The sequence below is a fragment of the Stenella coeruleoalba genome, assembly GCF_951394435.1.
Source record: "Stenella coeruleoalba genome assembly, chromosome: 3".
Classification (NCBI taxonomy): domain Eukaryota; kingdom Metazoa; phylum Chordata; class Mammalia; order Artiodactyla; family Delphinidae; genus Stenella; species Stenella coeruleoalba.
In genome coordinates, this window is record NC_137148.1 from 172,566,880 (window position 1) to 172,590,796 (window position 23,917).

The 23,917-nt window shown below is 59.7% G+C and overlaps 1 protein-coding gene across 2 annotated transcripts in view; it reads right to left on the reverse strand.

The window, feature by feature from the left end:
- AP3D1 (adaptor related protein complex 3 subunit delta 1) overlaps window positions 1-23,917 on the reverse strand; it is a 44,739-nt gene that overhangs the window by 1,613 nt on the left and 19,209 nt on the right. Inside the window, exons 2-31 of one of the 2 annotated variants that reach the window (XM_079917831.1) lie at window positions 21,670-21,765; window positions 21,002-21,082; window positions 19,888-19,968; window positions 18,350-18,457; window positions 16,597-16,726; window positions 15,738-15,877; window positions 15,561-15,634; window positions 14,326-14,375; window positions 13,330-13,379; window positions 13,188-13,236; window positions 11,976-12,121; window positions 11,752-11,900; window positions 11,445-11,675; window positions 10,807-11,038; window positions 9,893-10,038; window positions 9,312-9,453; window positions 8,656-8,727; window positions 7,945-8,020; window positions 7,413-7,612; window positions 6,995-7,068; window positions 6,666-6,843; window positions 6,282-6,338; window positions 5,663-5,722; window positions 5,338-5,484; window positions 5,070-5,117; window positions 4,574-4,763; window positions 4,279-4,367; window positions 4,112-4,197; window positions 3,469-3,590; window positions 3,283-3,362 (exon numbers count right to left, since the gene is read on the reverse strand). In XM_079917831.1, coding sequence (XP_079773957.1) covers window positions 3,283-3,362; window positions 3,469-3,590; window positions 4,112-4,197; window positions 4,279-4,367; window positions 4,574-4,763; window positions 5,070-5,117; window positions 5,338-5,484; window positions 5,663-5,722; window positions 6,282-6,338; window positions 6,666-6,843; window positions 6,995-7,068; window positions 7,413-7,612; window positions 7,945-8,020; window positions 8,656-8,727; window positions 9,312-9,453; window positions 9,893-10,038; window positions 10,807-11,038; window positions 11,445-11,675; window positions 11,752-11,900; window positions 11,976-12,121; window positions 13,188-13,236; window positions 13,330-13,379; window positions 14,326-14,375; window positions 15,561-15,634; window positions 15,738-15,877; window positions 16,597-16,726; window positions 18,350-18,457; window positions 19,888-19,968; window positions 21,002-21,082; window positions 21,670-21,765 — 3,384 coding nt within the window. Of the gene's footprint in view, window positions 1-3,282; window positions 3,363-3,468; window positions 3,591-4,111; window positions 4,198-4,278; window positions 4,368-4,573; window positions 4,764-5,069; window positions 5,118-5,337; window positions 5,485-5,662; window positions 5,762-6,281; window positions 6,339-6,665; window positions 6,844-6,994; window positions 7,069-7,412; window positions 7,613-7,944; window positions 8,021-8,655; window positions 8,728-9,311; window positions 9,454-9,892; window positions 10,039-10,806; window positions 11,039-11,444; window positions 11,676-11,751; window positions 11,901-11,975; window positions 12,122-13,187; window positions 13,237-13,329; window positions 13,380-14,325; window positions 14,376-15,560; window positions 15,635-15,737; window positions 15,878-16,596; window positions 16,727-18,349; window positions 18,458-19,887; window positions 19,969-21,001; window positions 21,083-21,669; window positions 21,766-23,917 lie in introns of both variants that reach the window. The other variant, XM_079917830.1, reaches the window with a different exon arrangement.

The window sequence follows — 23,917 nt, forward strand, 5'->3', positions numbered from 1 at the left end:
AAACGCCCACCGAGAAGAGGTGGATGTTGGAATCACCTAACAGGCTTTGAAGTAGCTACTAGGAGAACCTCCCATCACCAACCACATACACTCCTGAAGCACACAAGAAAACACAACATCTCAGCAAAGGAATGGAAGAGTCAAGATCAACCCAGTGGAACTTCTAGACCTGAATACAACAGCCAAGATGAAAAGCTCACTGGATGGGCTCAACAACAGAATGGACATGACAGAAGAGTCAATGACCCAGACAAGAGATTAATGGAAATAATCCAAGCTGAACAGAGAGCAGAAAGGAGTCGGAGGTGGAGTAGGGTGGGGAGAGTAACAAAAGGTCTGAGATTCACATCACAGGGGTCCCGGAAGGAGGGGACAAAGAATGCAGTGCTGAAGAGGTATTTAAATCATAGCTGAAAACTTCCAAGTTGTGCAAAAGACATAAACGCACAGATTCAGCAAGTTCGGCAGACTCCACACAGTTAACATAAACCCAAGGAAGTCAATGCCCGGACACATCACAAACTGCTGAAAACCCTAAAATAGCCAGAGGAAAACGATGCATTCCCCAGTAAAAGTAAAATGTTCCTTGTCAGAAACCACAGACACCAAAAGGAAATGGCCTAGGGCCTTCCCTGGTGGTCCAGTGGCTAAGACTCTGTGCTCCCGATGCAGGGGGCCCGGGTTCGATCCCTGGTCAGGGAACTAGATCCCGCATGCCGCAACTAAAAAGATCCCGCATGCTGCAACTAAAAAGATCCCGCATGCTTCAACTAAGACCTGGCGCAGCCAAATAAGTAAATATTTCCTTTTTTTTTTTTAAAAAAGGGGGAAATGGCCTATTTTTGAGGTACTGAGTGAAAAGACCAACAAAGCCAGAATTTCATACCCAGCAAAAATAGCCTTGAGGAATACTGAAATAAAGAATAATCAGATGAAGGAAAACTAAGAGAATACACATCCAATAGACCTGATCTAAAAAGCTGTTCTTCAGACAGAGGAAAATGAGCCAGAAGGGTGGAACGTGAGGAATGAAAGCGACAGAAATGGTAGACACGTGGGCGAGCACAAGAGGCTATCTCACCCCCTCCCACCCCCACCTACACCCCGAGTTCTCTGAAATCTGTAAAGCTGTGACGTGGCATAAGGCGTCTTCAACGTCTGCAAAGGCAAAACCTAAGACAACTGCCCATGAGAAGGGAGGGTCAAGGGACCGAGAGGGTGTGAGCTTTTTACATTCCGCCTGAGTTCCAAGTAGACTGTGCACACCAAGTGTGTAATGTAATCCCTCGAGCCCCCCAAGCAGATACACGGAGACCATCAACAACACAGCCAACATATAAACATGGGATACTGTAATGCTCACATACGCCACAGAAAGTGGGAATAGGAAGAAGAGGAACGAAAAACACAGGGAAAAAACAAAATGTGGGACAAACCCAAATGAATCAGTAATACTTTAAGCACAAATGGTCTAAACATGACAAGTGAAAGACAAAGATTGACAGGATGAATAAGGACACGTGACCCGAACTCTACAGCATGCACAAGGAATTCTTATCCAAACAGGATAAAGGCAGGTTCATAGCAAAAGACATACCACGTAAGCACCCATCAAATGAGAGCAGGAGTGCCTGTACTGATACCAGACAAGGTAGCCTTCAGAGAAAAGAACACAGCCCAGGACAGAGAGGAGCACACCCACTGATGAGAGGGTCCCTTGCCAAGATCCCACAATTCTAACGGTCCACACAGCCAACAACAGGGCTCCCACACATGGAGTAAAGCCTGACAAACTGGGGGAGCAGACCAACTGACCACCACTGGCCTCATGCTCCTTGCTCACTCATCAAGGCCCAGAAGAAAATCTGCAATCTGCAAGGATCCAGAAGAAAAGGAAAACGCCATCAACCAGCAGGATCCAGGTGACAGGTATAACATGCTTCCAGGCACCTATGGAATATCCACCCAGAATGACCACATCCTGGGCCAGAGCACAAGCCTCAGCACATTTCAAAGGCCTGAAAAGTCAAACTAGAAATCAGTAACCAAAAAGCAACAGGAAACTTTCTAAATGCTTGGAAGTTAACATACTTCTAAGTAATCCAAGGGTCAGAGAGGAAGGAGTGATAGAAAGTATTTTGAACTGTATAGAAATTAAAATGAATCATAAAAATGTGTGCAGTTCATCCAAAACAGTACTTAGAGAAAATTTTATAACACTAAAAACTTTATTAGAAGAGACAGGTCTCGGACTTCCCTGGTGGTGCAGTTCCCAATGCAGGGGGCCCGGGTTCGATCCCCGGTTGGGGAACTAGATCCCGCATGCCGCAACTAAAGATTTACATGCCACAACAAAGAAGTCCGCCTGTGGCAACTAAAGACCTGGCTCGAGTCAAAAATAAGTAAGTAAATAAACGAACAAACAAACAAATATTAAAAAAAAAAAGAAGAAGAGACAGGTTTTGGTCTAAGTTTTCACCTTAAGAAACCACAAATGAGCAAAATAAACCCAAGGCAGGCAGAAGTAAGGACATATGCAGCAGACTCAATACAATTTATTGTTTAAAGAAACATTAACTTTTTTTTGGCCGCACCACGCCAGGGATCAAACCCGGGCCCCCGGCAGTGGAAGCACGGAGTCCTAACCACTGCACTGCCAGGGAAGTCCCTAACTTTTAAAAAGATTGGTTATCAAATTGATCTTTCAAAAGATCAACAAAATGGATAAGTAAGACTTCTGGCCAGGACAGAGAGGGAATAGGGCCAGGATAACCAAGACACCAAGAAAAATGAGAGAAGACACCAATCACCAACATCAGGAATGAAAAATAATCACCACTGAGCCCTCAGACACTAAAAGGACATGAAGAGAACTGGATGACTTGACACACCATCAGCTCCGTAACTTGGATGAAACAGACCTATTCTTTGAAAACTACGAACTACCAAAAATCACCCAATAAGAAACAGAGAAAGCAATAAGTCTTACAACTATCAAAAAAAGAAACTGAACTCGTAGATAAAAACTTTTCAAAAAAGAACCCCCCCCAAAAAAGAAACCCCCAAACGATTTCCTTGGCAAATTCTACATAACGTGCAAGAAGGAATACTGACTACACGCAATCTCTTCCGGGAAATGCGAGAGGAGGGAATGCACTAGTGCCCTGATGCCAAGGCCAGATGGACAAAAGGAAAGGCCGACACTCCTCACAAACACAGGCTCAAGGAGGCACAGCGGCGAGGGGTGGACAGGCCTGGCTGGGGCCCTCCCATGGGGCTCACCTTCTTCACCAGGAGGCAGACGTGGTGGCCCTGGATGGAACGGCTGTACATGGAGGCGCAGGAGTCCACCCGCTCCACGACTGCAACAGAGGGCCTGGGGGTGAGGCTGGGCCAGCCCCTGGCGGCAGGGGACAGTCACAGGTACGGGAAGAGGGCCGAGCCATCTGTTGGCACGTCCAGTCTTACCGGAAAAATGGTGGTGAAAACAGATCTTTGCCAGAAGGTTCTGGAACGACATACTAATGCCATCAACCTTGACTGAGCTCATGCTCAGGTCCCCGGACTCCAACAACTTGGCAAACGCGTCACTGTGGGAAGGACACAGAATGGGGGGGAACAACAGGGGGCTCCCCTGCAGCAGGGCAGGCAGAGACCCCAGCCCAGGGGGTGGGGCGCGTCCTTTATGGGTAGGAAGTCAAGAGCTGAACTGTGTCCCTAGGACACGACTGCACTTGGAGACAGGGCCCTAATCTAACGTGACCAGGGTCCCTGTGGGAACAGGAAATGAGGATACAGACGTGCAGGGATGGGCGAGCATGTGAGGACACGGGGAGACGGCCACAGAGAGGGGCCTCAAGAGGGCTAGCCCTGCCTACACTCTGGGCTCGGACGTCCAGCGTTAGGGCCGCCAGGCCTGTGCTGAGAGTCAGGCGCCCGAGCTGGCTGGCCCGGCAGACGTGCTGGGCGTTCTGCGCCAACCACAAGCTGGTCACCCAACACTCCGTGCACATCCTCGTCTTGGGTCAGAGGACGCTGCCAATGTGACCGCATGGAGAGCTTCCCATGGCACAGAAGTGGGGAGCCAGGGGTGGGCGGGAGGGTGGCGCACCTGTAGCATGGCGTGGTGACCAAGTACGAGGTGCAGGTGAAGTGTAGCTTGAAGTCCAGCTTCTCATGGGTGGAACCTTCGTCATTCTGCAGGAGCAGGGGCGCAGGGTGGGTGGGGGCGGGGCACGCAGCTGACCCTCAGGGTGCACCCCCTCCCCCACCAGGTACCTTGGCGATGAAAGACAGGGTCCCTTTGAGCTTCTGCGCCGTGACGATGCTCTGAATGGTGAACACAAACTGGGCTTCGTTGGAGATGCCTGGAGAGGGCGAGAAACGTACCTGAGAAGCAGCACGGGGCACGGCCTGGGGTGGCAGATGGGGGTGCAGCCACCTGGGCAGGTGGCAGGGATGCAAGCCTGGCCTGGGTCTGTCCTCAGTGCTGCCTGCCTTGGTCAGGGAAGCCAGGCTCAGCCCTGAGGGGGCACCAGATGACAGGATCCGGGGGCTCCTGGGCGCCACTCACCAGGGGGCAGCTGGAAAGGCACGGGGACACCGTCGTGGACCGAGGAGCCCTCTGGCCGGGCCAGTCGGGCGTTGAGTGAGTCCAGCACGTTGAGCTCCATGTTCTTGAGGAAGCTGCTGCTCTGGTTCTCCAGGACCATGGACACCGTGACCTGGCTGTCCTTCTGCAGGCTGCCCTGCACGTCGTACGTCTGCAGAGCAAGGCCCGGGGTCGGCGGGGCAGGGGAGCCCACCAGGGACCCCCGTGGGCCTAGACGAGGGCCTGGGAGAGTGTGGGCACCACCCGCTCTCCCAGCACATGAACGTGCAAACAAGGGAACGTCCTGAGCCCTCGCACAAGCACCCGAGTTCCAGCTCTGTCCGCGACTGTCAGCTGTTCCCGACCCACAGTGAGCAGGCCTCGCCGGCCACCCGGCTCCGCTGCACGCCCTGCACATCCAGAAACAAGAGCCCTGAGCCCGCCCAGCCCCACCACCCGTAACCCCCACGTGGCTCACCATTTTGATGTAAGAATTTTCAGCCAGGAGAGAGTAGCTAGACATGGGCTGGAACAAAAGAGAAACGTTTCAGCTTTAGGCGGTGAGGACCTGGGGCTGACGTTGGGAGCTGCCAGGTGCCACCGGCAGGAAACACTAGGGACCCCCGCGGGTCCCGGACAACATGAGTCTACACCCCGGGGCTCCTGACACTGGCAGGGCCGGGAGGACCGCAGGGAGGGTGCAACGCCCACAGCCCGCTCCCAACGTGCTCGGGAAGCACCCTCACCGGGAGGGGCTCCTCACGGAGCGCGCCGTTCTGCACGGGCTCGGCGTCCCCTTCCCTCGGAGGCGCCCTCTTCTTGGGTCTCTTCTTGTCTTTGGAGCGCTCCCCCTTGTCCTTCTTGTGTTTCTTCTTCTTCTGCTCGGAAGGCTTCTGAGACAGAAAAGGGCTCAGGTCAAGCCCATGCTCCTGTGCGAGTCACAGCCCATGGAGCCGTGTGGAAGCAGAACCCCGTAAGCACAGCGACAGGAGGCCCCAGTGGCCCGCTCGGTGGGACCCGGTGGCGGGCTAGCACCTCCCCCAGCCCGGCTCCTGCACAGCCGCCCCACACCTTCTCAAGGTCCTGCTCCGCGTCCTCGCCGGCGTCCTGCTCCTCTCCCCTGGGCTCCTCCTTAGGGGCAGTGACCGCGGCGTTCAAGCCAGGCTCCTCCTGCAGGAAGCCGGGTGGCAGCTGGCGCCCAGGATGGGGTGGCCTGCACCCTCAGCCCTGACCTGCCCTGGTCCGGGACACCCCGCAGTGACGAACCTCCCTCCACATGCCAGGCATTTTGTCAGCACGCAGACAGACATGTGGCCCCCAGTAAGTGCCGGTGGCCAGCAGAGGGAAAAGGAGGCCCGGCCTGTGGCCGGCTGGCACTGACCGGGGTCACGGCTGGAGACCCCAGAGCCACCAGGCCCCAGCCACTAACACAAAGCGGTCGCTCAGGAGCGCTGCCTGGCTCTGGGGGCCCGGGCCCTGCGCCGAGGGCCAGCCACACAGCCACTGCCTGGGCGAGACCTTGGGCACAGAACCGAGCCGGCCCAGACCGGGCTTCTGCCTGAGGGTCCCCCACCTCCTCCACCGCCAGGGCAGGGCACCGAGGTGGCACCCTGACGTCTCCAAGGCCAAAAAGCACAGGTGTCCACCGAGGGACACTCGGGGCCAGCACGGGTCACTAGCAGGCTCTTACCGGGGCCGGGGTGGCAGCAGGCGGCGTGGTGGACAGCCAGAAGTCTAAGTCCACACCCTGAAACCACAGGAACACGTGCCTTTGGCCAGAGCAGCAGCCCCGAGAGGGCACAGTGGCTCCGCCAGGCACAAGCCACTGCGGCCCCGCAGGACCCGAATGTGCAGGGAGCTGGGGGCATGTCCAGCGCTACCACCACAGAAACGAGCGCCCGCCAGGACCACGTGGCCAGGCGGAATCACGCTGCTCTGCGGCAAGGCCCACGAGCCGTGCGTGACGGTTGTGTAGGAGCCCCCCTCCACACGTGTGACACACACGTAATGGAAGAGGGACGGCTGGCAACCCGGGCCCGCCCCGCCCAACGTGACATGCTGCCTGGCCTCTCACCTTCTCCGCCTCTTTCTTCTTCTTCTTCTCTCGCTCTTTCTCCTTCTGCTTCTTCTCCTTCTTCTTGGGCTTCTTGCTCTTCTTTTCCACGACAGTGACGTCCTGTCTCTCCGGGGACTTGGAAGTCTCAGTATCTCTGTGTTTCTGGACGGGCAGCTTCTCACTGTCGGCTAGGGGCCTGGGGGTGGTCACAGGAGGCGTGGCCCGTGACAAGGCCGCTCCCCCTCTGTGCAATGAACAGAGAACAGAGAGAGGAACCAGGCCATGGGGAGCCCAGGCCGCGTCCAGCCCCACGGGGCAGCTGCCCAGGTCTCAGTCCCAGCACTCACTTGTCCAAGTCGATGTCCAGGGCCCTGTAGGGGTCGTTGGGGTCTTTGTCGTCCTCGTCGCTGGGCAGGGCGTTCTGAGGGGGGAGAGAAGCCCTGCGTCCATCCAGATCAACCCATCCGGCCCCTGACCCCGCCAAGCCTTTACGGGTCCACAGGGTCCCCATCTCCCTTCTCAGAAACGGGCCACCAGGTCCACACCCACGAGGGAGTCTGATCTGGGGCCTGGCGCTCAGCGCGGGCAGCAAACTCAACACAGGTAATGGGGCAGGAGTGCAGGGGCCGCCTGCTCCCAGTACACAGGGCACAGCTGGCTGAGGCTGCCCCGTGCCATGGAGGCAGCAGCGATGGGCAGGCCCACGCCAGGGTGGAGCCCACCTCGGGGAAGGGCGCCCACCCGACACGCAAGCCCGCGGCTGACCTCGGGCATCTCCTCGGTGACGATGTCCACACGCTGGGCGGGGGTGATGTCCTCGTCGCTCTCCGTGTGCAGTGAGGTGTGGCGCCGGGCACCCCGCCTCTCCCGCTCCCTCTTCTTCCTCTTTCTCTTATCCTTCTCCAGCCTCTGCCGGTGCCGCCGTTCTTCCTCCAGCTTCACGTACTGGTCTGACATGGGCATCCCTGCCGACAGGCGCACATGCGGCACTCAGCCCAGAGCCGTGGACACGTCCCACCCGGTCAGCACCCTGCTGCCACCTGGTTCACCCACAGCCCCGAAACCCATGCCTGGGGGAAGGGGATGCTGGGCAATGCCCTCTGGCTACCGAGATGCAGATGGGGGCCCCTGGGCGGCGAGGGGTGTGGGGCTGAACCTGGGGGCCGTGGCGTGCACCCGTGCCTGCTGGGACGAGGATGCAGCACGGGGTGCAGGGCAGGGCTGAAGCGCAGGCCCAAGGCAGTGCCTGCACCTGGCCTGAGGTCCCCGTCACCCGTGCCACTGGGCACACACTTGCCTGGCACCTTCAAGGGCACCGAGAGGTCAATCTGCACCACGGGAATGTGGTCCACACCTGGCGCGTCCTGGTACCGCTGGAGAGGAGACACTGAGGCCCCGTCAATGGGCAGGGCGGCGGGCCCAGCGTGATGTGCCGACGCCCCAGAGCAAGGGGTCACAAAGACGGGGGTGGGGTGCCAGTGGGGACGAGTACAGGATGGGGCGCAAGACCTCCATTTTTTGCACCTGAATCTTTTTTTTTTCCAAGTCGGAAAAACAGTGCAGGCTTGGAACCATGGTGACATAGTGCTTCCCGCCCCCAGGACGGCTGGAATCAGCAAGCCCGACACACAGGTGCCAGCGGGGGACAGTCTGCAGCCCCTCAGAGGGGTGACCCAGAAATCCCAGGATCAAGGAAACCACGCAGCACCCGCCCCGTGGAGCCACATGTCCCCAGGGGAGCCCAACACGGATGACGGGTCTGCAGTGTGGAGGGTACAGATGAAGGAAGTGGCTCCAGGCAGGACCCCAGGTCCCCTTGCGCCCCCTCCCCTCCCACCAAGGCAAAGGAGCCTGACCTCGCCCATGCAGGACTCACTCCCCAGCTGTTGGTGTCGGGAGCCCCTCACGGTCCTGCCCGTGGACTTGCTGACAGCCCCGCACAGGCCGTGGACAGAGAGCGGATGGGCCCCGTGGGAGCGTGTCTCAAGGACGAGCAGGCCGGCCTCACCTTTTGGGGGGACGGGGAACTCTTGATGTAGAATGGGTTGTTGGCCTGCTCCTGCTTCCGGGCCTCGCGGCGCTGAGGGAACAGGATGCAGCGCACACGTCAGCGGGTACACGGAGCCCTCACCCTCGCATGCTCCCAAGGTGGGGGCCTCCTCCACGCGCCAGACCCAAGGGGGCCGGGACCCCTCGCCACTTTCACTGTTGGCCTTTGACCACCAGGAGACAGAGGCCGGCAGTGGGAAAGAGCAGGTGGGAGACAGGCAGGCGGCAGGAGGGACAACCCAGGAGCTGCACAGGCGGGGGTCGGAGAGACCGCGTGCTCTGGGGTAGGGCCTCGGGGGGGGGGGGGCAGGCCGGGCGAGGAAGGCCGGTGGGGGAGCGGGGGACGCAGCACGCCTTGCTTCTCCATTCTGCACGACACCCTGAGGCCCCGCACTCACAAGCGCAGGCAGCAGGCAGGCGCAGCATGCCGGGCACCCCAGGGCCTGAGCATGCTCGGGCCCCACGGTCTCCCTAGGGAGCTCCTGGCTCAAGAGGCCACTCCTGGTCTCAACGAGAACCCCCACCCAAAGTCGAAGGTGGGCTCAGCGCTGCCCACCGGACAGTGGACCCAAGCCCAGACCTGACCATGCGCGGCCCAGGCCTGCCCCGCCTCACCCGGGCCAGTTCCTGCTCGTCCGCCTCGGGCGGCCGCTGCTTGGCGTGCCGTGGCTCCTCGTCGTGGAAGATGGCCTTGGGCTTCTCATCCTCAGACTCACTGTCCGAGAGCGGTTCATTGATCCAGGCGTCCAGGTCCAGGCTGCAGGACACAGTGAGATCACACGGTGGCTCCAGCCTGCATGCCTGGCCCTGGGCGCTGCCGTCCCCTTGGAGACAAGGATATGAAGGCTGGGCAGTGGCCCAAGGTCACAGTGGGCAAGGCAGACCAGGGACCCTGGAGCCTGGGCAGCCCGCCTCCCCCGTTCTCACGCTGCCCGCAAGGTTTGTGGACGACAACTACCAGCCAACCTGCTTCCCAGGGGTGGGGCAGCAGGGCCCCAGGAGAAGTAGTGAGTGCCGTGCCTACGGTCTGTGTGAGAAGGGTCTGTCCCGTCCACAGGCGACTGGGGCCTCAGGGGACCTTCCTCCCAGACCCCTCCACCTCGCCCACCTGGACAGCAGGTCTGGGCTGTGGTTCTGCTCCCACGGGCCCTCATGCCACCCCGTGTCTGTGTCCTCTGACAGACCGCACAGCTCACCCTTCGGGGACCGGAACCTTCTTCTGTGCCTTGGGAGCCACCGGGTTCAGCTCCCCAGCAAAGAGCGCACTCACTTCTTCTGCCACTGGCACATCCCTGGCCTGAAGCTTCTGGACGTGTTTGACCAGCTGCAAGATGCAGGATGCCTGGGGGGGCCGTGGATGAGTCAGGAAGGAGTTACGGAGGCCTGGCTGTGAAGGCCACTCAGCCCCCGCAGGGCATTGCTCAAACCGTGCAGACGCCCAGCCAGACCCCTGCTGAGGACTTGCAGAACACACCGCGAGGAACCGCTGACCGGGCCAGCCAGGAGGCCAGCCCAGCTGCTGTCTCCTTCACGAGGACACAAAGGGCTCCCAGATGAGACAAGGGGTTGGGGGTGGATTGAGCACCGCCCCACAAGGCAACCGCCCCAGCGAGCAGCGGCGCCAGCCACCAGGGCACCTTCACACGGCCCCCAAGAGTGCAGCTGACCCTCGGCCAGCAGACAGACGCACGTCACACACCCGCCCATGACCGCAGAGGCCGCCGGGGCCCACTGAGCGCCGATGCGGGGTCTGGGTAACTGAGAGCCCCACGTCACCACAGAGCCAAGAGGCGGGCTCCTAGGCCACCGATGCCCAAATGCCATGCCAAACTCTCGTCCAACCAGCTCTCCTCCACCCTCCCGGCCAGCGCCCTCCAGGACCGCGGTCACCTCTGAGGCTTCCCTCTCGGGTTGACCACATACCCTCACACTGTCTCCCGTTCGCTCACAGTCTCCCACCCACCGACCCAGGGCCTCCCCAGCACGGTGGCTTCAGATCTGCCCACCCCCCCAGGCTGAGTGCGGGGGAGCCAGGAAAAGAACACCTGCCCAAGCTGCTCTCCCGGAGCTGACCCGACCCCCTGAGGACGTGCTGACGTGCGGCACTCACCCGCTCCTGGGCTTCCAGGTCCGCGCTCTGCACAAACTGGGGCAGCCGCTCCACTAGGAGCTGCGTGACCTCCTGGGCCGCCTGCGCGTCCGCGGCCTGCTCTTTCTGCTGCAGGATGGCTGCGTACAGCTTGACCACGTTCTGCACATACACGGCTTGGATGTGGCCCGGCAGGGTGGTGACTTTGGGCCGCAGCATGGCCTCCAGGGTCTGCTGGGGCTCCTGTAGGTGCCTGAGGACAGGGAGGGCCGGTGAGCAGCCGCCCCAGCGGGTCTGTGTGCCAGGGCTGGCCGATGCCTGGTGCTGAGGGAGGGGATGTGAAGGGAGAAACCACAGCAATGGCATGACAGTCACAGCGCAGCCGCACAAAGCAGTCGAGAAAAAGGAGAGGAAAGCTATCAACGGCCTGGATTTGGCAACGGACGACCTGTGGCTGCAGCAGTGAAGAGGGGAGGAAGGCTGGGCCAGCGGCTGGTGGACCTCTCACCGCTCCCCGTGACGGGAGATGTTCGCCGCGAGAGCAGCTGTTGCCCAATGAGGGCGGGAGAGAGGAGGTGGGCGGGGCGGCTGCCGGGACTGGGGTCTGGCGGGCACACCCGCTTCCCCTGGGGAGCAGGAGGCCCCTGGCCCCCACTCACTCGGAGAACTCCCCGCAGATCCAGGCGGCCGCGTAGAGCACCTCGCAGATGCCGCTGCGCTGGGTGCTGCTGGCCACCAGGTGGGCGCTGTCAAGCAGCGCGGACATCTGCGACACGGCAAACCGGCGGATGGCCTTCACGCGGATGGCCACATCCAGCATCTGGGCGGCGATGAGGTGGCCGTGGCGGGTGCCCTCCAGTCGGGTCAGCTCCACCAGGATGCTGATGTACCTGCGGGACAGAGCCCGTGAGGGCAGCGCCCCCGCCTGCCCGCCCACCCGCCTGCACGCTGGGCTGCGGGCCGCACCACTCGAAGTTGGTGATGTGCTGGTAGTTGGACTGGCTGCAGATGTCAATGATCTTGGTGAGCAGCTCGTCGCGGTAGGTCGTGCCCTCGGCCTTGTCCACGTGGGTCATCAGCTTCTTGACAATCTCCATCAGGTTCTTCTTGGACACCTGGAGCGGGGGCGGCTGGTGAGGGAGGGGCCGGGCGGGCCGGCGGGGCGGCCAGGTGGCAGGGTGGGCACGTACCATGCCGTACAGGAGGTCGAGGGCCCGCAGCCGGATGGACTCGTCCTTGTCGTCCAGGCACTGCAGGACAAGATCCTTGTGCGCCTGTACGGACTTGGGGTGTGTCCTCAGGATCTTGGACATGGCCAGGAGCCCCAGGTACTTCACTGCAGAGACAGCGCAGCGCTCTCAGACGTGGACGAGGTTCTGAGAGCGAGGCCGGGCCTGCAGCCCCACCCCAAACCACCTGGACCCCGTCGGCCCACGTCTCACAGGCACCAGGCCCACCTCGTTGCCCACCTCAAGCAGCCCAACGCACCGTCATCTAGATTAGGTCGCAGCCCGTCTCTAGGGCAGCGTTACTGGCACACGACAGGCCTGTGGTCTACACCCGCCAGCAGGCTTCTACGCTACAGTGGCAGAGACCACACAGCCTGCAAAGCTGACAAGAATTACTATCTGGCCCTTTCCAGGAAAAGTTTGGCAACTCCTCTCAAAACAAACAGACCTGGATTCAAAATGAGCAGCCAGGGAATTAATTCCCTGGCTGTCCAGTGGTTGGGATTCCGCACTTCCACTGTAAGGGCCCAGGATCAATCCCTGGTCTGGTCGGGGTACTAGGATCCCAGCAGCCACAAGGCGCAGACAAAAAAAACAAAAAAAAGCGAAAACCAAAAACTGAGCAGCCCACATGACCAGGCCCTCAGAAGCCCTCTCCACCGTGGTCCTGGCAGCAGGGGCGTGTGACTGGCTGGAACCCTCGACAGCACATGTCGGCTGAAGGAAGTGCACGAGTTGGCACACGAGCAAGACGTACAGCAGCTCCCCCTCGCTCGTCAGGAGCCCCACGCACCACGCCATCTGATTAACCGCCGGGGGTGCCTGCAGAATGCGCGCGGGGACTTTCCTCCACGCCCAGCCTGCTCCTCCCGGGGCTGAGCTCGCCCTTTATGTCTCAACTGTGCTTCCGCTGGCCTCCCCGGCTCCTCCCTGCAACCGGGTCCCAGCTCCCCGTGGATGTGGGCCCGAGTTTAAAGACCTTTCCAGTGGACACGGCCGAGCGACACCCTGAGATGCCAGCTGGAAGGAGCCCGCCGTGCAGACGAGGGGGCTGTACCCGGGGAGGAGTCTGCCAGCCGTGCCAGGCTCGCTCTCCTCTCGGGCGGGGACGAGCCCTCACTTGCGGAGGTCTAGGGCGCAGGGCCTGCAGGACCTGCAGAGGGAGCAACTCACAGTTCTGATCGGAGTCTTCTATTAATATCCTCAGTTTCTGAACACAGAGCTGTAAAGAGGGGAGATGCCACTCGTCACATCTTCTAAACCAATGGCAGAGTCCCTGGGGCCTAGGAGAGGAGCCCCTGGTCCCATGACATACCTGGATGCTGGCACTATGGTTGGGCATGCCAGACGACAGCGAGATGAGCACTGAAACAAATGACTGGGGTGAGGGCCCTGCGTGACCAGCCCCAGTGAGAACCTCAGGCTGGGTCTCTGCGACCAAGAGAGCAGACCACAGGCCCCGGGCACCAGGGGTCCTTGTCCAGGGCAGGTCTGTGGGCCAGCCCTCAGCTGAGACCCGCTGGCCCTGCAATGCACAATGGACCAGGCCTACCTCCCGTCTGCATCCCCACTCCCTCTGCCCATAACCAGGGCCATCTGCGATCCTGCCACACCTTGGTCCTCCCCATGGACCTTTCCAGACTCAGGGACCACTCTCTGGCCAGCCTGCCCTGCTCCCAAGTCCCACACTCGCCCTTCCTCTCCCTTTCACTGTCGCTGACCCTCAGCGACACTCACAGCCCACACAGCAGTCATGAGTGTAGACCCCGGGCCAGTTTCCTGGGCTTCACTGAACTTAAGGCTGCCCATGGGCTGTGAGGAGCATCTGACAGTTTAGGGCAGGGACAGGCAGGCAGCAAGAAGCTGAACCCTTGGGCCACCAACTCCCTCTGCCTATCTACAGGAAACTGGGCTGCAGGGACAAGTCACCAGGCGGTCTGATTGTAACTAACGGACTCCACGAGACCCTTTGGGGAGCACGTGCCGATTCCCTCTCGAGAACTCTCGTGGTTGTAGGTCCTATGCTAAAGACACCACAGGGAAAGCGGCCTGAGATTTGCTTTAAAATGCTCATGAAAAGCGGTCTTGCTGGCGGGTGTGGCAGATGCCAGGGTGCAGTGTTTATCACTGGAGCCCGAGGTTGGCAATGGCTCTGGCTGTAACCGTGTCTGAGCTGACACTTCCAAAGGGGCTGCAGATGGGCCGGGCCAAACAGCTTCCCAGCCGGGAACAAGGTTCTGGTGAGGCCCGGGGACCAGCTCCCCCGCCGGCGACAGCTCCCTGCTCCAGAAGAGGTCACCCCGGTGCTCACCTGCGATGACGGTGTTGACACACTCGTACAGAAGGGACATGGCAGACGTGCTAGAGAAGGAAACACAGGAGCCGAGAAGACAGGGCCGCCTGCCTCCCGCTCACCCCACCGAGACTCCTGGGGGCACCACCCCTGAGGAAATGCGGAGCCCAGGAAGCCTCGGGTCTGAAGGCCATGCCGGTGACACCCCACCCTCGGCAGTGAGGCCATCAGATTCCTCCAAAGGACGGAAGCACCCCTTCTAGCCCTCAAAAGCGAACTGAAATGCTCCCGCCACTGCAGCCCACGCACGAATAACCTGATTCTGCGACCCCCATGAAGAGAATCCAAGTTCCCCAAAGGCCTCTCTCCTCCAGCCCAGACCCTGCCGGCCGCCTCCACTGGGACAGGGAGTAGGCCTGGCCACGCGCAGGCAGGAAGAACACGGAGTCGTGCCCCATGTCATCCCTCGGGGGCGTCCAGGGCCACAGTGAGCACAGCCCAGGACAACCAGGGTGGGCACCAGGCACGTCCACTCCACTCTGAAATTCTCACAGTGATGTTCTCAAGCCCAAATCCCCCAAACCCGACAGCACGGGCCACCAGAGGCAGTCCACATGAACGGTCACAGGACTGATGGCTTCTCGTAAATGCTCTGAAAACCACAAGCTGCTATAAACCCGGTGACTGGTGATTTGTTTAAAATCAGCAACGTCCCAAGCCCTTGGCCACTTCCCAGGGGACCCCAGGAGCAGAATCTCCTGGCACCTGAAGCTTGGCCCCCACAATTCAACCACCTGAAGGCACCTGAAGTCGTGTAGAAGCTCCTAGAACATTCCAGAACTGGGCGGTGACACACTCACCTAGGGCTCTTCAATTAGACTGCTGAGGTCTACTTGTGAACCAGAGACTGGCTGGGACAGCTTTCTCCATCCTTTTTTTATTTTTAAAATATATCCCCATTGCCTGCCTATCTATCTGTCTGTCTGTCTACTTCTGGTGGTGCTGCACGGCTTGTGAGACTTTAGTTCCCCAATCAGGGATTGAACCCGGGACCTCGGCAGTGAGAACTCAGAGTCCTAACCACTGGACCGCCAAGAAATTCCCTCTCCCTCCTGTCATGAATGTGCTGTCTGCAAACTGAGGAAGGGAGAACCCAGAGATGCGGCTCCTGGCGGCGGCAGGCCCTCAGGCCTGGGTGCCCCTCCACCCGCCCCTCCTTGGGGCACCCCTCCCACGCCCGCCCCAAGCCCTACCTGTGGATCAGGTTGGTGAGAGGCTCAATCAGCTTTTTACCCAACCTTGGCTCCAAGGGAGTCAGAGCACCAAACTAGGGGACAAGAGAGGCCAGTGGTCACCCGAAGCAGGGATGGGACGGCAGCCCGGGGCTCTGCTGGCTGGCATGCCCAGGACACCCCAGGGGCGACACTTGCCAGTTTGATAATCTTAATGAGGACCCAGTTGTTGGTGGAGGAGGTCATGAGCTTGAAGAAGAGCGGAGCGAGAGAAAGGTAGTTCTTGGGGTTACGTCTGGCCAGCTCACAGATGACGTTGACTGCCGCCGACTGGACCCCTGAGAAGCGAGGGACGCCATCAGCAAGGGGGCGCCCACCAGAGCAGGCGGGACCCTCGGGGTGTATCCCCAGCAGGATCAAAGTCACTCCAGGTGCTCTGTCCGCCTCCCCCCGGGGCTGCCCCCACTCATGCCCCCAGCCCGCCTCGCCTGCCCCTCGGCTCCTGACCCTAACCACGACGCTCCACACCCCGTGATCCTCTGCGATGCACAGCAGATTCTCCCGAGACAAGCAAAGATTTGGAGAAGCTGTTTTACATCTGCATGGCCCGGGGTCTCTCCGGAAGGAGTTACAGAAAAGGACAGGCGGAGGCAGGAGTGAACCCTGTGGTGTGGGACTGCCAATCAAGGCAGCAGAATAAACACGAGACTGCGAACATGCGGACAGAGAGGCCTCCCCAGTGAGCGAGTGTGGTGTCTGCTACGGCCTGGAGGCAATGACAGCTGGCAGAAATAAGCACACCCAGTGGTCTTGGTTTCTAAATCCCACACCAGCTAACAAAACTAGAGCTGTTTGGAGAAACGGCGGATTCCAGGACTGGCGGGAAAGTAGAAAGCGAACCTGGCATCTCGTGGTGCCAGAAAGTAAGAAGGTGCCCTATGGGGGAGGGCTAGGACGGGGTCCTGGGACCTAGTTACCCCCCTCCACCAAGCCTTCACAGATGCTGGTGGAGCATCACGGCCCCACACGGGCCCCTTCTTAACTCAAGTCAACAAACCGGGATCGGGGTCCTCCAGCTTCTCCTTCAGGCGGGGAAAGGCAGGGCGCAGAGACTCAGGGTACTTCAGGAACACCTTGTACATGATCAGCACAGCCTTCTTCCGGATGTACGGCTTGGTGTGCGACATCTGCAGGGGCAGAGGGTGTCAGTCTCCCTGCTGACACCACTGCGCCCACCCCTCCCCGGTCCTTCCCGCACCCCCTGCTCCCCCCCACTCGCCTCCCCTCCCCTCCCACACCTGCCCGCATCTCGCCTCCATCACCTGGAGGATAACCCTCTCTCCAGCTCATCTGGCTTCTGGCCTCTGAGACCGGCCTGCAGGTTTACTCCACTGCCCGCCCCCAGCCCAGGGATTACACAACAGTGTCTTGGACGGAATCAAAACCTGCCTCCCTGAGTCCATGACCCCAGCTTGCCCTCTGGAGGCTGAGACCGGCCTCCTGGACTCACTGGGGCGCACTGAGAGACAGAATGAGGGAGGGGGGCCCCAAATGGAAGGTCACGCTGGAGAGAGCCTCCACCTGTCAACACTGGCCTCGGACTCTTAGGGCCACCAAGACCTGTCCCCAGAGCAGTGCCCCTCGCCCGGGCCTCAGCCCCCTCCACACTTCTGCACTGCACCCCTGGAGCTCCTGTCCTTCTTCGGGACCGTGCTCCGGCCAGGAGGGCCTCTGGTCTGCAGGTGGGCACACTCCTCACCTGTCAGGGCCCCAGGCAGCCTGGCCCTAAGGAAGCCACCCCCGCCCCCATGACCTGGCACGGAGACTCATTGTGATAGCTCACTACCGCCCCCCTGTGGACTCATGACCGCTTTCACCTAGAGAGCTCCTCACACTTCCCGAAGAGGGCCTGAAGATCAACACTGTCGGCTTCGCAGGCCAGAGTCTCCATCTGACTCTGCCCTTGCTGCTGGGAAGCCCACCGTGTGGACGAAGGGGCGGGGCCGTGTGTGGACAAACCATTTATAGCAGGCGGTGACTGGATGCAGCCTGGGATCTAGAAGTTGCGTGTACCCAAAGCCTTCTAGACCGCGAGCCAAGACCTGACCATCTGCACAGAGAACGGGCCACGTACGGACAGAACCCTCCTGGGAGGAACATGCCACCCTTCCACGCTGCTTTATCGTGGCCGGAGGGGGGAAGCCTCCCAATCATGGAGAATCTGGCGTGCAGGCAACCCTCTGAGGGCTGTGATTTCTTTCCGTTTTTTTTTTTTTAGGGTCAATTCCAATTTTGTTTTTATTTTTTAAATTAATTTTTATTGGAGTCGAGGATTGTGATTTCCAAGAGCACGTCCACATTTCAGAACAAAGTTCTTGCCCACCTTGGAGATCAAGGCTGGCTGGGGTTTCTGCCTTTTGGATGGACTGGGCCCCAGACAACAGATTTGCTCAGATGAAAATAAAAAGTTCCCTCGCCAGAGAACCACCTGACCACGCTGCCTGCCAAGACCACTGCCATCACCACCCATGCCTCAGAACACAGCTGATGGGTCATGCGCTCACGACAGGCCATCGTCCCCAGCCAGACCCCGCCCCTCCCCAGCAGGACCATTTCAGAGGAGGTGAGGTGTGAATGCTGGGCCCCACCAAGTGATGGAAGGGGAGACAGTGACTCGGTGTCCCAGCTCATCCTGGGGACCCAGGCCGTTTCCACCCACCCAAGTGCCCTCAACGTGACATTACAACCTCGGTTTTCCAGGCACGTCAGGGAGCAAAAGCCAAGGGGGGCGGTCACGCTCCCAGACTCACCAGTGTCATGATGTCGTTGGCCAAGTCTCTGGCAAGATCTGGGGTAACAAAACAGGACAGGCCAGTCAGCGCGACGCCAGTGTCGTACTGGCTGGGGCTGCTCAGGTCCTGGAAAGGGAGGGAGAGGGTTAGAGGCAGGCGCCCACCGTGCCTCACTGGGTCCCAGCCGCGCCCGCCAGTCCTGCTCTGGGTCTGGAGACGGGCTTGGACGAGGACTCACAAGCAGCAGCCAGCTCCACGCTCTGTCACCGAGCAAGAGCCGGGACGGCTCCAAGGGGAGGGCTGTCTTGGGTCCGCCCCTCGCTCCAGGGGTGCAATGGGGCAGAGCCAGTGCCACCCATGGCTTCCCTATGGGAGAACCCAAGGGCCGAGGAAATGGTGCAGCCAGACGGGCTCTGACCGCCCAAAGGCACAGAGTGGGGGCCGCCCAGGGTGGAACCCCAGAACCTCTGCTTCCATTGGGGTGTCTCCCTACTACAGCCAGGGGTGACTCCTCTGGGCCCCTCCCCAAAGCGGAGAGAAGCTTCCACCAGAGCTCCACCCCTCAGGGGAGCAGGAAAAGCAGCCACAGGAAGCGCACATCTGCCCTAGCCTCTGACGTCACTCGCCTGTGCTCCCGCTAAAACCGATGCGGAAGCCCCATCTCGGCACAAAGAGAGGACTCTGTTTACATAGAGAACCTCCCCAAACTTCACACATGTGGTAAAAGATACACTGAGAGACGTTTTAAGAGTTAATCTTCCAGGGACTTCCCAGGTGGTGCAGTAGTTAAGAATCCGCCTGCCAATGCAGGGGACACGGGTTCGAGCCCTGGTCTGGTAAGATCCCACATGCCACAGAGCAACTAAGCCCGGGCGCCACAACTGAGCCTGCATTCTAGAGCCCGCGAGCCACAACTACTAAGCCCATGTGCCACAACTACTAAAGCCCGCACACCTAGAGCCCGTGCTCCGCAACAAGAGAGGCCACTACCATGAAAAGCCCACGCACTGCAACGAAGAGTAGCCCTGCAGCCTGCCCTGCAGCGCCCGCTTGGAGCCCCGACACCAGCCACCTGCGGGGCGACCACAACAGCTCTGCCCCGACCCTGGCGCCAGCTGTCTGAGAGCCCCGGGCCACAGGGTCCGATGCAGGGTCTGGGGTGGGAAAGGGTGCCTCTGACACCCCCTCTGACCACTTGCAGCGAAGCGGGAGACAAGAGATACTCAAAGTCCTGAGGCCAAGGAGGAGCTGACTACTCAGTGCTCTCACTGAAGAACATAGAATACCACACGGGGCCGAGAGACGCACCTGGTCCGACTCACAAGACCCAGTGGGCACAAACGCCCCCACGCTGGGAGGGGCAATCCCTCAGCAGGCGCCCCCAAAAGAGGGGAAAGGGGCTGAAAAAAGGAGTGACCGAGGGGGCAGCCCCCATCGCCAAGGGGGGAAAACCAGAGAGGAAAGCCCCGCGTGCCCCGCCGTCCCTTTTCCCATTTCCGAGGATCGCAGAAGGCTGTCCATCTGCCCGCTAACCTGCTCCCGCAGGAGGGGCCTACCTTGCGGATCTGGTTGGTGGTCAGCATGATGACGTCGGTCCCTTCGTGAAAGCACTGGGAAGCAGCGAGGTAGCCGATTCGCTGTGAGTGGAACAAATGGAGACGTCAGGGGTGACAAGGGGACTGGGCGTCCTCGGGGAAGCACCCAGCCCTCCTGAGCTTCACGCCAAGCAGCCCTGGCCGGCCCGTCACAAACCAGGAGGAGGGCACCCCTCGCCCTGTCCCAGGCGTATGGTCTCTGGAGCACAGTGTATTTCAGGGGTTGCCAAGCACGTCCTGTCGCTAACGTGTGCATCCTCACCGCCTTCTTGGCAGCGGGAGCTGCTGTTACGGCCTGACAGAGTAAGTCATCACAAGCGCCTAAACTCGGGCTGAGTGTAACCTAAAGTCACACCCGCACTTGCATGTGATACTTAAACACACGTGCAGAGCACTGGCCCAATTTTGGCAAATACGGCATTTCGTTTCTTCACCAAGAGTAACCGGCAGGCAGGACAACTGTGTCCTTCGGGAGGACGGGAACCCGCCCTCGGCAGTGACCCGTCGGCAGGACACAGCCTCAGCCGCCGCAGGGTGTGTGTTCCCAAGGAAAACTGAGCCAAGCCAGGAAAGCCACGGAACACCCCCAAATGGGCTGTGGGCACTGAAAACCGCTTTTCAGAACATTTACTAAAGCAGAAGACATGCTTATTTGTTACGATATCAAGTAAGAAGAAAACAATGTCCCAAACCGCGCATGAGTAGGATCGCTGAGACGCCAAGAAAAAACGCTCAGAGGGTCCTAAGAGACACCGCGACAAATGACAAGTGGTGGCCTCTCGGGGAGACGATCAGTGTCTGCTTATTTTTTTGAAGAGTCACAAATTTAATCTGTATTATGAAACACATAACCAACCCTACAAACCCGAATTTCACTGACACTACTTAAAATGGAAAGAAAAACGTGATGCAATAGTGCTAAGACCTAACTGGACAGAAGTGGTGATGGGAATGGGTCGCTGGTGTCTGTCACTGTGTGCCCTCCCAGCATGGCCTGCGTCACAGGATGGACGCCCTCCTCCCCCAGGACCCCACCCACAGGGCTCAGGCCCCAGAGCGAGCTGGTTCCCTTCACCTTGAATGTGAACTTGGAGGCGCTCATCACTTCTATGATGTTGAAGGCGGCCCAGCTGATGTCATATCCTAGCATCTGCAGCTGTGGAGGAAAGAGGTCGATTCTCACGCACCTGCCCCAGCTCCGCACCCCCATACACTCTGGGGAGATTCATTTCTTTTTCTGACAGGTGAGTCTTCACATTTAAAACCAAAGTGACAGGTTAATAACACACTAAAATAATGCCCCTGATAAATAAACACCTGCAGTTGAAATACCAGCGTTACATGGGTTAAAATTCCCCACAAGGACCGGTAAACGGGCAGGCCGTTCATCTCCCTTCTCTGACCAGGGGAGGCCAGCATGGGGTGCCTGGCCCAGGCTCACACCCCGACCAGGGACTGCAGGGCTCCACCTACCAGGTTTCGGGGCCCAGCCCGCAGGGCAGTCGTGAAAGCAGGGACGCTCCCGCCCCTCCAGGTGGGAAAGGCCCACTGGATGGGGCCCCAGCTTGCCCTGTGCCATGTGATCCTCACGCATGCCTCGCCCTCCACCCCAAGTCAGCGTGTGCCCCCAGGCTGACGCCTGGAGCGGATGGTGTCCATCAGTGATGGTGGGACGGATGGACAGACAACAGGGGGATGCTGGAGCCAGACCCGGCCTGACAGAGCGAGCGGCCCGGCACTCACGTAGGTCAGTTTGCAGACCGCATTTGCTTTCACTGCAATGTTGTCTTGCTTCAGCTCTTGCTTGATTTCATCAATGCACTGAGAGATATATTTTGCCTAAAAGGAAAAAAAAATTGAAAAGTTGCAAGTGTCTGGCTAAAACCTAAAGAAGCCAGACACAAGAGGTCACACAGTGTGCAATTCCATTTAGATGAAACGTCCACAGCAGGCAACTCCAGAGAGGCAGAGGGGAGTCCTGGTTGTCAGGGGCTGGGGGAGGGGGAGAGGGAGGGTGATGGAATGCTCTGGAATTCAACAGAACTCTGTGACTATACTAAAAACCACTGAATTACACATATTAAAGGGGTGAGCTGAATGGTATGTGAATGATAACAAGGCTGTTATCCTGAAAAGCCCTGTCAGTGCAATAAGCTGCCTGGGATCCCCCAAAGCTCTCCTCCCAAGGGGCAGGGGGCCACGAGAGAACAGGAGTGGCCTGGGCTGATCTAGCCTGAAGCAGGCACACTGAGCTGCGGGAATTCTGCTTCCCCTACTCGTGTGTATATCTGATACTTTCTATGATGAAAAGTTTTGAAACTTAGAAAAAAAAGAGTAACCATTCCAACACAGAGCATTAAGACACGGAAAAGTTCTTAGTCCTCCAGTTTAGCCCTTTAACCAGCTGTGAACGAGAGAAACTGCAAGCCCAGAAGAGATCCCACATCCCAGCGCCAAAGGCCCATCCCTCAGCCCGCATGGCCAGGGGCGGCAGGTCCACCTCGGTCCCACGCTGCCGTGACCGGGGAGCCCAGGAGCCCCACCCAGCACGGCCACCCACGCTGGGGGGCCCCACTGGCACCCACAGCAGGAAGGGCCTGGCCGCCCCAGGAACCGTGCCTGTTGGGCCCCTCCCGTCCACCGCCACGCGGCCCGGGTTCATTACTGGCCCGGGCAGCCATTCTCCTTCCCCACACCGCACACATCACAGAGCCGGGGCCCAGCAGGTGACAGGCCACGCCGGGGCCTCCCCCTAGGCACCCGCCACAGCGCTTCACATAACTCCACTCGTTTGACCCCCCTCCGTGCCCCCGTCCAGGTGAGCGCGCTGGTGCCTTCCAGCTCCTGCAGGGCTGGGGCTCACTGCCCATGTGCAGCGCTGCCCCCCGTGGGCAGGAGCACCCATGGGTCCCCTGGGAGGGCCCCTCGCAGGCCTCTCGCTTGCTCTGGGGCTGGCCACCCAAGAAGAGCGCCGAGGCGCCTAAAGCCTAGATGGGCCAGATGGCATGGGCGCAGGTGAGAGCCGCCGGGGGTGGGAGGGTGAACACCTCCAGCCCCTGGGACCCCCGGCTCCTCCCAGGACCAGCCACACTGGCAGGGGCACCGCAGGCTCCCCTTGGGATCCCCCTTCGCTGAGGCCCTTCTCTAGGCAGCCTCTCCCGCAGGCTTCTCAGGGCCTGTCTGACGGGGTCTGTGTGCACGCCCCACTGGCCTTATGACGGACGCTGCAGCGTGTCAGTGCTTGGCTGCGCTGCCATCATGCGTGTCCACCCACCCAGCAGCGCAAGGGCTTGGATCCTTCCCACTTTCCGGCTCCCGTGATGCACACTGCCGTGGATGTGTTTATACAGGCGCCTGTGTGGACACCTTTTTGATTCTCTTCAGTTTCCTCACTACCCCAGCACCTGTACTAAAACACGGACCAAAAGGTCAGTACCGACACACGTGGTCCAGAGCAAGGAATGTGCCCCATGGCGCGCAAGGCTCCACCCCCCAGAGCCGCACAGAAGTCCCATTGGCAGTCCCAGGAGAGCCCAGCCCTGCCCAGAGACGGGTCGTCACTCAGGGCTGGGAGGAGTGTGGTGCCCCGCGCTCCCGTCACCCACCAATAGTGGCATCGCCTAAACCTGCCAGGCTAGCGAGCTCAGTGACCTCGCCCAAGTGGCTGCACCCTCCTCCCATGTCACCCCAGACCACTCGTAGGCCCAGCACAGGCTCCCGGGGAAGGCGCCACCCTGAGAGCGCTCTCAGCGAGCGTCTGATGAATATTCCATGACCAAGAGTCGGACAGTGGAACATGGGTCACCAGATCCTTCCAACGGGCTTCCAGTTACTAATCCCCCAGGCGCCTCAGTTCCCATCCCAGTGCACGATAACCCCGTCGTGCACCCTGGATGTGCTGTTAATGATTCAAAAGGGAAAGAACAGAGAGATGATCCCAAGCGTGGGAGAACAGGCCCAGCACACACCGCTGTGGGAGATGGTCTGCAGG